The sequence below is a fragment of the Aplidium turbinatum genome, chromosome 4, assembly GCF_918807975.1.
Source record: "Aplidium turbinatum chromosome 4, kaAplTurb1.1, whole genome shotgun sequence".
Taxonomy (NCBI): domain Eukaryota; kingdom Metazoa; phylum Chordata; class Ascidiacea; order Aplousobranchia; family Polyclinidae; genus Aplidium; species Aplidium turbinatum.
The window spans coordinates 44,598,072-44,611,053 of NC_137475.1; the positions used below are offsets into that span (position 1 = coordinate 44,598,072).

The 12,982-nt window shown below is 36.6% G+C and overlaps 1 protein-coding gene across 1 annotated transcript; it reads right to left on the bottom strand.

Annotated features, from left to right (window-relative positions):
• Positions 1-6,339: 6,339 nt before the first annotated feature.
• Positions 6,340-7,906, bottom strand: LOC145769231 (uncharacterized). The gene is made up of 3 exons (XM_082580813.1): positions 7,730-7,906; positions 7,203-7,368; positions 6,340-6,512 (listed from the first exon to the last, which is right to left on the bottom strand). The coding sequence occupies exons 1-3, from the start codon at positions 7,904-7,906 to the stop codon at positions 6,340-6,342; spliced, it is 516 nt and encodes a 171-aa protein (XP_082436939.1).
• Between the last annotated feature and the right edge of the window lie 5,076 nt (positions 7,907-12,982).

A 12,982-nucleotide genomic window follows, 5' to 3' on the forward strand; every position in this document is an offset into this window, starting at 1 on the left:
TCGATTCTTCTTATGCTTTAGGAGTGATATCTCTGTTATTTTTTAAGGCACGGTTTCAAAATTTGGAATTCACTTTGTAAAGCTATTCACGCAGAGCATATCCGAAAATTAAAACTATGTAAATTTTAGAACTGCTTATATACGTTGAAATGTTGATGTGACATATGACGTTTGAATTATTTGGTATTTTTTGATAGAGTAATGAAAAACATGCATTGCAATGTTGTGATTAAATTTTTTTTACATAATCTCAATTTAAATCATTTGATTAACGAGACATGGGCCAAATTAATTGCTTTCATCCAGCTGGTGGGAAAATTTTGAACAATAGAATATGAAATATTTCAGAGGATGTGCTGAGAAATGCCTTATATCTCTCAATTTATAACCTTTATTTGTTCAAAATTTCAGCTCAACAGAGGTGAATAAAACTTAGGAAAAGTCAAGAAATCTCGTAGTCGAAGCCTCAGTAGTTTTAGAGATACAACTGTTGATACAAAAAAGTTGAATTGACAGCCCCCCCCCAACCTTCAAAGGGTTAATTTTTACTCAACATTGCCAGATTTAAAAACTTTTGAAAATATAATCCATTGAGTTTTCAATATTTAGGACAATTCGGCTTTGAATAAACAATTCTAAGTCTGCAGTATATCGTTTTGTTGCTCGTCTTCTGACAAAGTTGGCTCACCTACAGTATAAAATTTTATAAAATATTTTTCTTTGAGGTTCGAGTATTGTTTGCCTTTTATATTGTTTAACATGAAATTATGGTGTTTCCTTTTCAGTCTTTAACATTAGTTTCGAGTGAGCTGAGCGTTATTTTCGTAACTTTTGTTGCGTAACAAAGACTCTGTCACGATTTCTTTCTATCTCTTACCAGGAAAAAGACTTGGAAAGGTTCAATGACGTAGTTTAATGGGTTATAACCGAAAAGCAGTCAATTAAATTCACGGATAGTTCTACTGGTGAGATGATATATAAAAACGCTTGAAGGCCTCCAACGAATGGTTCACCACTTCCAACAATTAAACAAAGTAACAGTAAACGGCAATAGATTCCAATGCTTGCAACTATTGATCAAGTTTAACGTAATCCACTCACAGCTTCTCATACGATTCTAATTTCAATCAGAAATTATATTAGCATCAACTTTGCTTTACCCATATGTAATACTTCAACTTTTGATCAACAATAATCTTTGCCTCTATTACCAACTGCTACTATTACAGCAATGATCTCTCATAACCAACTCATCATAATAATCAACTCATCATAATACAACTCCCATCATAATCATAACGTAAATTACACCACTATTTATAAAAGGTTTGTTCGGTCTAGTAACTTCGAGAAGGTTACGTAATGTTGTATCACACGAACTCATCGTTCGGTCACGTTGCATTGAGCGGCATAAACAAGCAAGTTTAAAGAAGACTCTAGAACTGCACGTAGCAATCGAATGACCTAGAATACACGTTACATAATACAGATTTTGTAATCAGAGGTTACTTCAGGATAATGACCGATGATAACCTATAGCATAAACATTTTACAATCAAAACAGCACGCTCGATCGAGATACAAGCGGCCCGTCGTAAGACCTAGCACATTGGTTGTGACATACGCCCCCCCTTAGAATATTGTTGCAAACAATATAACAACACAATCAATACAAAACACACCACAAAACAATTAATTACTCAATAAATCAATGCTCATGAGTTTTCTTCAACGACTCATTAGTCCATCGTTGCATGAACTAACAACGATAGCTTTTCTCAAAACAATAATCACGTTTACTGTGAAAGTTTTCATCGTCCTCAATGTCTTCAGTGCATCGGCGAGCAAGATGGCCCATCTTCTTACATCGGAAACACCTCCTCTCCGGACAGTCCTTGGCCAGATGACCTTCTCTGTGACAGTTGTAGCAAGCCTTTTCATCAAAAGGGCAGCTCCTGGCTATGTGTCCAATTTCCCCACATCGGTAGCAGTGGTTGTCACGGCAACGTCTGTTTTCCGAATGTCCGCCGTCAGCAACGCACTCCCTGGCGAAGTGTCCGCGTCTACCGCATCTATAGCAAACTCCAAATGATCGTCGCCTGCCTCTTCCCCTCGGTTCTTCGCGCTCATTGTATCCATGACCGTGAGATCGTCGCTGATTATCTGCAGAACAATCTCGAGCAAAGTGACCATTCTTGCCACAAGAATAACAAGTAACTTCAGAATTTCTCTCAATAACATTTCCGATTATAAGATCAATTAAAGGGTTTTGTAAACATAACGCTTTCACAGTCCCACTACAATATGGAGTTTCGATATATATCTTCGCTAACGGTCCTTGGATTGAAGTGTTATTTATCGACATCACAATTCCAGTTTTTCCCGTTAACTGACTGTCTTTAACCAAATCTCTCCTCACCATTATACCCGTAGAACCAGAATCACGTAAAACTTTTACCTTTTTGTTTCCAACTTTTCCATCTACTACTGGCAGGTAATCTTCAGGTATTATTTCTTCGCAAACATCTTCATCCGGTCTCTCCTCGTCAAGCGCTGGTTCATGAATCATTATCGCACAACCACCTCGATAAACGTCCGTGTCTTTATCTTTTCCAGACTGATTGGATCGGGAAAACGACTTATCCTTGCATTCCTTCGCTTCGTGTCCTTGCCTATTGCAACGATTGCACCACTTCCTCGATTCCTGATGATTTCTGTTAGTCTTCCTCCGGCAGTTAACAGCCTTATGACCTAAGCCATTACAATTAAGACAACGTACTTCTCTTGGAACAGCACCTCCTTTAAAATTATTTGTTTGCTCCTCGTCATCATCGAATGATAACATTTCTTCGGTCGACAATTTCTCATCATGGGCAACTAAGTATTGTTCCGCCACACTGGCTATTTCTTCTAGAGTCTTTGGACTTCTCTCCATTAAATAAACAGACAAATCTTTTGAACATGAATCTGTGAATTGTTCCTTAACTATAAGGTTTGCCAATCCGTCCAATGATTGTTCGGCCCCCGAAAGTTCAAACCATTTTAACAAAAGGTTTCTTAAACGTTCAATAAATTGTCCTGGGCTTTCGTGTTTTTCAGGCTTTGCCTCACGGAATCTTTGACGATATCCATGCTCGGTAAAATTGTATTGCTTTAACAGAGCTAACTTCAATCTGTAGTAGTTCATGGCCTCTTCTTGCGAAAGTCTTGAATATACATCAAGAGCTTGTCCCGATAATAACATGCTTAGCTGGGTAGCCCACGTCGACTTCTCCAATTTGGCTATTGTAGCATATCTTTCAAATCTTAACAAATAACTATCCAACTCATCTTTTTCTTGAACAAATGATGGCAAATCTGGACGTCTAACTTGCGCCACAATAACATCTCGAGCATTATCATTAGTAGAATTAGATCGCTCATCAATGTCCAGCTTTTGTCTTTCTAAATCAAGTCTTATCTTTTCCAATTCATATTGCGCTCTTCTTTCTTCAGCTTCTGCTTCGTACTGCCGTTGTGCCCGTTTTTCTTCTGCTTCGCGTTGTGCCCGCTTCTCTTCAGCTTCTGCTTCGCGCTGCGCCCGCTTCTCTTCAGCTTCAAGTTGTGCTCGCTTTTCCTCAGCTTCAAGTTGTGCTCGCTTCTCCTCCGCTTCAAGTTCTGCTTTCCTTATTTCACGAACAGCTCTTCTTCTCTTTCGTCAGCTTCTCGCTGAGCTTTTTGAGCCATTATCTTGTGATACTCTTCCATCACAAACTGAGACTTCTCATTACCAGTCAGCCCCATTCGTTCAGCCATGCTCCCTAAGTCTTCAATCATCTCATGTTTGACGGTATCCGCAATCTTGACAGCTTGTTGTTAATTTATTATTCTTTCAATAAATCCTTCGGTATTTTTCGGTTTTTTTCGATTTATCCTTGACGAGCCCCCAGAATGTCACGAGTTCTTTCTATCTCTTACCAGGAAAAATACTTGGAAAGGTTCAATGACGTAGTTTAATGGGTTATAACCGAAAAGCAGTCAATTAAATTCACGGATAGTTCTACTGGTGAGATGATATATAAAAACGCTTGAAGGACTCCAACGAATGGTTCACCACTTCCAACAATTAAACAAAGTAACAGTAAACGGCAATAGATTCCAATGCTTGCGACTATTGATCAAGTTTAACGTAATCCACTCACAGCTTCTCATACGATTCTAATTTCAATCAGAAATTATATCAGCATCAACTTTGCTTTACCCATATGTAATACTTCAACTTTTGATCAACAATAATCTTTGCTTCTATTACCAACTGCTACTATTACAGCAATGATCTCTCATAACCAACCAGAGATGGGCAAGATCACCAGTATTGGTGATCTTGAAGATCAAGATCAAGATCACCAAGAATAGGTGATCTTGAAGATCAAGATCAAGATCACCAAACTATGTGATCTTGAAGATCAAGATCAAGATCGTGATCTTGAAGATCAAGATCACTTTCAAGATCACTTTTTGTGTACTTGAAAAATAATGAAGTTTTTGATCAATGATGTTGCAAAAAATATATAATTACTATAAGCAACCTGGGTAAAGGTATATAGTTGGTATTGCTAACTTTTACTTTTAACTACTCGATCGCTGGCCTAAGAATTGTAATAAGTTAGTGACTGTTGCTATTAGGCCTATAAATTGTTGACGTAGTTTGCCTAGAATCGCAACGTCACACCCAAGGCCGAGGTTACTTATAGTAGTTCTGAAAAAGTCGCAAAATTTGCAATTAGTTTTATACTTTTTATTTATAATAAATAAATAAAAATAAACTTTGAACTGCATCATTTTTTACCAAATTTTAGTTTGGTTCATGTGGGAGTTTTTATTCGTGTTACTAAGTAGTTTTAACTTTCACTGTATTATGTCAATGTTTATGGCACCATTTACCCATCTGGCAACCTTGATACTGTTGTCTGCTATCAAAAAAGTTCAGAGGTTTGCGGTCAGACAAACCGCTCCATACTCAGACCGTAAACAAGTCTTGGTCTGGTTGATTTGCTGCAATAAACCACTTTACATGACCAAAGTCGGCTAGAGTCCAGATTTTTTAACACCGCCATTCTAGACTTTTGAAATATCTAAAATTGGGTCAAAGAAAGAAAACATTTCTTTAAAATTCACACATAGAAATTGTGAACAAAGTTAAATCATTTTTTATTATACGTCAATATAAAGTACACGGAAGTTGACTTCTTTATTATGACCAACACAGAAAACTTTTTCAATTTTGAAATGGCAACACTGACCAGATTAGATGGAGACTTTAAATCGTCTTTTGTTGGACACATATCATATTAACAGTGACTTAATGTTAGTAGTTGCCACTAACTACTTTGTACAGTACGAGTTCTAAAAAAATGACTCTATCTAGTAAGTAAACTTCAATTTTAAAGTGATCTTGATCTTATTGTTCTTCAAGATCAAGATCAGTCAAAAAAAAGTGATCTTAGATCAAGATCAAGATCACCAAAAAAAAAGTGATCTTGAAGATCAAGATCAAGATCACGCCCATCTCTGTAACCAACTCATCATAATAATCAACTCATCATAATACAACTCCCATCATAATCATAACGCAAATTACACCACTATTTATAAAAGGTTTGTTCGGTCTAGTAACTTCGAGAAGGTTACGTAATGTTGCATCACACGAACTCATCGTTCGGTCACGTTGCATTGAGCGGTAAAAACAAGCAAGTTTAAAGAAGACTCTAGAACTGCACGTAGCAATCGAATGACCTAGAATACACGTTACATAATACAGATTTTGTAATCAGAGGTTACTTCAGGATAATGACCGATGATAACCTATAGCATAAGAATTTTACAATCAAAACAGCACGCTCGATCGAGATACAAGCGGCCCGTCGTAAGACCTAGCACATTGATTGTGACAGACTCCAAAAAGCACAAAAAAATTGAATCAATTTATTTTGTCATTGTTTGTGCTAATTTAATAAACAGCAAAAAAAAGTGAGGTCACTCCTTTCATAATTGAGGTTTCTACATTTGCCAGTGATACTAAAATCCCACGAAACATATCTAAATTAATAAAAAATAACTTTATATTAATAATAATAATAATAACATTAATAATAAGATAATAATTAATAATAATAATAGTCACAATATAATAATATGACAATTAATAATAATTAATTATGCTATGTGATAGTTAATAAATTAATAAAAATTAATAATTACAATATTGTTAATAATAGAAAATAAGTTAATGCTTTTTATGAGGTAGTTTGTTAATGACTATTTTTAAATTGATCAAAAAATATCTTGTTTTGGATGAGGTCAATATCTTGTGAATTCTTTAATAAGATCTTTGTGCTGAGGAAACTTCTCCGTCAAATCCGAGCAAGATACCAACTGGAAATCATCGTATTCGAATCCTGGCGATACTGTGTTGCTAACTAAAGTGTAATCCCCAGGTTCTGGATCCTTCAAATGAGCAGCATAGTAATGTCCTGAATAACACAAACACATCACAAACAAATCAACACAAACCAGAAACACATCATGGACTAATTAAACAATAAATACAATCAATAGTCCGCCCCGTGGTTAGTGGTCAGTGGTTACGCGCCAGGCTTAAGATCACGCGGCGCTGGTTCGGCTCTCGGGGTGTGCACTTGAGTAACGCACTTCAGGACTGCTCTCCATTCAGAGGCACCTAATGAATGGAATAAGATCCCTGCAACAACATTTCAACAATCGGAAACTTCACTCTGCTAATCTCGGTAACTGGTCCTGTGTCAATAGCCTCTACAGTTAGTAGACTACGCGAAACTGTCAGTCCGTCTGTCAAACTGTCAGTCTGTCAGAATTGTCAGTCCGACGATAAAGATTCAAAACCAACCAACAAGTTTAAAAAAAAAGTATTCAAAGCCCCCAGCAAGCGAGCAGAATGAATTACATCCAATACAATTACCCTTCACTAAAAGCTCAGGATCTTGATTTTAGTGATGAAATCACCCGGTCAAATTGTATTGCAAAGTACTGGCTTGAAAACAACCACCAACCCAAAATAAACCTTCTAAGGCTACCTGTGTAGTTAAAGTAGAATGTTGTATTGGGATACTCATGAAAAGAAGCTACAGAATAAGAAATTCTGATACTACAAAGTTCTTATTTAGCCTTCTCACTACTTGCCCCACCTTTAGGCACTATTCCGGTGAAGCGATCTTTTTCATGTGGACCAAGATGTGCTGTCGTCAGATTTCCTGTTTCGCTGTTTATCATGTAAATCACGACCGGCTTTCCATACAGATAAGTCCAAACTTCATCAGTCTTCAAAATATGGAAAGCAGCAAAACTATCTCCCTGTGAAAAATACGAAATATACTTTACTACTAAAGGAGTACATACATTTGTTCATTTTTCAACTAACGATGCTCAATTTCAAAACACTATTGTTGATATTATTGGCAATATTGTTGATAAGTAGGCTAATAGGCTACTTACTGTACAGCATTTTAACTTCACTCTTTTATTTTAAAAACTTTAACCTCTGTTTTGAAAAAGTTTTAATACATTTGAAAACACTTTCAAAACAGAAAAGTTTGTGAAAAAATGTTGTCACCGCTCAGCTACGCAGCCGACAACCAATAAACAACAATAAAATAACAGCCAACTACAAATACAGTATATCAATATTTAAAATTGTAATATTTTAATTTCTCACCGGCAACAAGAAGTAAATAGTTGTTCCGTAACTTCTAGTTCCACCTTCGTACCGTTCTGGAAGTTGATTGGTGGATTCCTTATTTTTGTAGATTTCCTTATAGTATCCCCCTTCTTCGTGTGGAATTAAATTCAACTCGTTTATCCAGTACTGAGCATCTAATTTATGGTTTTCCATTTTAAACAATCTAGGAAAAATAGAATTCGACCTTTGTTTACAATATCTTTAACAATTCAAACAGTTAGCCTAAGTAGGCTACAAATCTTACGAATCACTTTTGTATTTTTATAACTATTGGCATTGTTGCAAGGTTTAAAAATCTTAGGTGTAAGTATGATCCGCTAATAATTATTATTAGGCCGAATCAATCTATTGTGTTGTGTGGAGTTGATTTTAAAGGGTGAATTTTATATTTAATTAACGAGCTTTTTGAGAAATAATTAGACAACAAAGCTAAAATTAGGCTACAAAATGTTAATAAAAGATTACTTCTTTGTATGATAACAATTAATAATTTTACACCAAAGCTAAATTAGCAACACAAAAAAGGTTTCTTGTTGTTTAGTCAAGGTTAGAAAGTATGAAATTTTTATATTTTTTCGGCAGCCGATTGTAGCAAGAATTAACAGCGATAGACACCGTGTTTCGCCCATGAAGCTAAGCTCGTCAGTATCGTACCGCTAATTTATGCCGCTGAAACTCGATCGCCGCCTTTGCCAGTCAGTTGTATCCTTCCTGTTGTAAAAAGAAAACAACTAAACCAGCAATCAGTGGTGTATGCAGGGGGTAGGGCCATTGAGCCATGCCCCCTCGTTAAAAAAATGTTGATAAAATGTTATTTTTAGCGTTGTTTTGATTTTGTAGTGCAAACATGTTATTGTTGTTCAAGAGGGGTTTTGGGTAGCAGGGCCGCATTAACCGCCTCTCATACTCCTCGAGAAGGGGAACGGCTTTTTAGGGTCCACTCATTATAATTTGTTTACTTTTTTTGGCTATTTGCAATGAAAAAATGTTGTGAATGTTGCTACATAAGCTCGATATTATACCTTAAATTACGCAAGGCCCTATTTACCGCTTCCAAAACCCCAGTTAGTGGGATCACACCTTTGTTTAGAGGCCCACCCATATTCATATTTAGTTGGTGCAGCGTTTTTCAGCATTTTAATATTAACAATGTTACTATATAGGCCTACTGCTATAAAAACTCGACATTTTGTGGCTTAGGTTGCATCCATCGGTAGGCCTATTGTAGCCTAACTGTTGGTCATCGTTTCGAATGACTATTTCAAATCAGCAAAACCAGTAAATTTATGCTATTTTGTTGAATTTACAAGAGAAATAATAGCCTACTACCCTCTCGCTTTCGTGGAAAATGAGTTTCAACAGTTGATAGCATAAGACCTGTCCAAAATTAAATGCTCGTGAAACGGCAAAAATGTTCAATAATGGCATGCAGAAGCGTTGACAGAGATTATCCAGCGTATACTTTTACATTCGAAATGATTTTTTTTTTTTGTAATTCAAAAACATTTTAGGAGGGGGGAAGGTGGTGCGTTGGTTGGTTTTTGAATCTTTATTCTCGGACTGACAAAGCCTTGTTAAGTTATTCTAGGTAGTTTTCCATACTTGTAGAGGCTTTTGACGGAGAGCCGGTTGCCGAGATTGACAGAGAGCAGTCCTTAGAATGTGCTGCTCAAACGCACACTCCAGGAGTCAAACCAGAGCCGCTTGATCTTGAATCTTTTTCGTTCATGAAGTCACGCGCTAACCAACTGCGCTATCGGGGCGGGATGCGAAAGGAAAATCCAGGTCGCCAAAATTTTTTGTTACTACCTTGTTTATGTAGGCTGTTTTACATTCAACCTAGCGTTTTATTTTTCAAGACAAACACTGGGTCATTCTTTTTCTAGTTTTTAGTTTTTGTATTTCAAGGGTGATACAATTACATGTTTTGGAGACAGCTTTTTTCATTACCAAACTATCGTTTGAAAACGGCCCTGTAAAACCTTTTAGTTATTTTAGTTAAACTCCAAAGTCTTTTGCATTGTTATGTAGTCAAAGATGGAGTTCCAACAGATTGTGGAGTCAGTCTGATGTGTTTGATTCGAATTTACAACCTATAATGGTTTGAAAAACATTTTAGGCACCTTTACTAAAAAGTGGAGGCCCATTAGTGAATTTCGGGGGAAGAGGAAGGGGCGAGATGATGCTCACGCAGCCCTGTAGGGTAGGCCTTCTTTTTATACATATTCAGAGTGCGATAATTTTTGTTTAAAGTAGCCTACCGTAATAAATTGCATTCGATATTTAAACTTTCACAGAGAGGTTCGATTTATGTTTTAATCTGGACATTTCCTGTAAATCAAACTATTACAGTTTTTATTTTTCCGTTTAAGCTTTTCACATTTTCATTTTTCCATCATGCTTTTCATATTTACATATTTAATAATTCAACCCGTACATACCGTGGCATAGCCTACGCAAAGACCTTGAGAGTTTATATTTTACCAACAAATAGCCTCGGCTACCTACTTTGGTCAGACTATAAAGTATAGCATTAGGCTACTCTTAATAAAAAAAACTTTCAAGTTATATTGAACGCTCCACTCCCCTAGTAACTACTGAACGTACTGTCAATACGCCGCTACGCGTGATTGATTGGATTGAGTAAGCTAACTACGTCGTCTACGTAAAACATTATATGTGACGTCAAGAGTGTCATATCACGTTTTGTGTTTTTAATACAAAACTTATCCAAATGAGTAAACTAGTTACTGCAAACTAAAAAAGATTATCGTCAATGCAACCTGAGTATGATAGGCTAATCTTATACAATATGACTTACTGGTTGTTATTAGCAAATGGGTGATTTTTCAATTCGTTTTTGTTTCAATTAAACAAAAAAAATTTTCGAATACCCTCTCCCCTCTTGAGAAAATCCCGATACTTTTCATAAAGTAGAAAGTCTTGGTTTATTTAACAACTTTCACAGTGGAATGGTCTGTTTAGTATAAACCACAAAATAAGTCGGTCAAAAACATGAAGGTTTACACTAACTTATGTTTCGCAATCTAGACTAAGACAATTTATTCCAAAAGAAAAAATTATGCTTGATTAAACGGACGTTTTAACGGACGACTTGGTTTGCCGCGAGTTTCCCAACGCCTCTATCAGCAAGTAGGCTACTAAAAGTAAACAATGTAGAAAGGAGCGTTCTTCCTGGCAATCAGCACAAGACCAAGTACCGAGTAGGCTACTCACTAGAACAGTGAGCAACTCGCAATTTGCAATCCAACACTAACTGTTTTGTTAGAAAAGTTTCGGATTCCTAATGAAGGGTTAGGATCTGCCAATGACGTTTGCCTGTTCAAATTATTTGTAAACATGTACAATATATTATTGCAATAGCGATTGGATGGCCCTGCGGGTAGGCTAAGCGGTATCTCGGTGGAAACGGGATAAAAAGATGCTGGCTTTCCAATAATGTCAACCTGTCACAACAACAACAACTTAAGCTAGTGTCTAGCTTTATTGCTGAAAATTTCCGGTCACCTCTACTAGAGTGTAATAAATTGGGTGGTTGTAGTGATTGATAAGAAACTGGCCAACCTAATATCCTAGAAGGACAACATTTTTGTTTAACTAGTAAAAGTGTTAACCTTCTCTGTTGTATTGTAGCCTGAGATCTACAAATTTCTTGGTATTGTATTGCTTAGTGCAGGACTTCCCAAACTTTTTTGCTCGCGACCCCTTTTAATCTCCTAAAATGCTTCGCAACCCCTTACGATTAAAATGACGAACAGTGCAAAATATACATTTGTGATATTTATTGAAAAGCTTATATCGAACGAAAACAAAAAAACAATTTACCGGCACTCAGTTCAGTTTGTTTTTATTTTTTTCTGACCATAACGACGAAGCTTTTGGGCAGCCTACTAGAAACAAAACAAAAAAACAAACACATTTATTCAGTGTGATGGGTGTCAGGTGTGGCTACCTTCTGCTCCAAAGCAAGTCCAGCCGTGGTTCAATGTTAGTTACAGCATGGCCACCTGGAAATGCGGCCTGATTTGTCACATTTTGCAGATTTTGATTACAGCTACTGCTAGTGCTTGACTGACATTTTCTGAGATGTTTTTACCTTTTGCGGTTTCCTAATGACATAAAACTTTTTTGTTGCCTTGGGGAAGCAGTAGCAAATGAGAAAAAGTAAGTTGAAAAACGCAAAATCAGACTGTTATTGAAAATTAACAGTCTGACTAAAATCTTCAAAATCGAATTTTCTTTGTTTTTCAACATGTGAGAATGTTAAAACCTATTGTGTTATCTGGGAAAAAGAATAAAGAAAGCGTAAAAATCTACTTTTTAGAAAAATTTATTTAAACGTTCGCCCAAAGTTAGAAAAACCTGGAAATTTCTGCAAAATGTGACAAATCAGGCCGTATCTTTAGGTGGCCATGGTTACAGCTGGTCTGCACTGGTCGCACACTTAACGATCTGACGAAAAGTTGGCTCCAAGTCCTTCTACTCGGCTGACCACAAACTTTCTGCTTCATACGAACGACGACAGCTGGTCGCAAGACGGTTTCAATGTTGCTTAGGTTGGAGCGGTAGGCGAAGTGAGAACATTTCAGATAAATCATTTTTAAATTTTGATTTCCAGATGTTCAATTTTTTGATGGACATCAATTTTAGATTTCAATGCAAAATATTGATGTTTTCTCCTAGGAGAGATAAATTAAATATGTTTAGTTTTTCAAGCAAATCTGACATTTGATATACTTTCAAAAGCTAGATGTTATTAGGAAACATGGTGGACTGAATTTTATTCTGTTGGAAAAACCACGATTTCGGTCTTCAAGGTTAATTGGCTAGCCATTTTAAAGCTTTGACTTTTGAAAGCCACCTCACTTCGCGATGCAGTAAAAGAGTTTTTAACTCCGATTTCATTTCACCTCATAAATTTTCAAAAATGCTGGCAGCCTATGGAGTGCTCGACTCTTAGTAAAGTTAATAGCTGTCACAGCATCTCGCACAAAAGTGTTAATATGCAGTAGGCTACCTTGTGCAAATTGGTATGCTTTCTGCGACCCTTGAAGTTCGTTACGCGACCTCTTGAGGGGTCGCGACCCCCAGTTTGGGAAGCCCTGGCTTAGTGTTAACTTTCTTATAGCCGTCCTTATAATTCTGCACTATATGTATTCATGTAGCAAAATAGCCTACTAGCTCCTGGCACATTTTTGCCTTAAAATG

Coding starts and splice junctions, on each gene's coding strand:
- LOC145769231 (XM_082580813.1), bottom strand. CDS start 7,906: ATGGAAAACCATAAATTAGATGCTCAGTACTGGATAAACGAGTTGAAT. Junction 7,369..7,729: donor CTATTTACTTCTTGTTGCCG/GTGAGAAATTAA, acceptor TATTTTTCACAG/GGAGATAGTTTTGCTGCTTT. Junction 6,513..7,202: donor CACCGGAATAGTGCCTAAAG/GTGGGGCAAGTA, acceptor TGTGTTATTCAG/GACATTACTATGCTGCTCAT.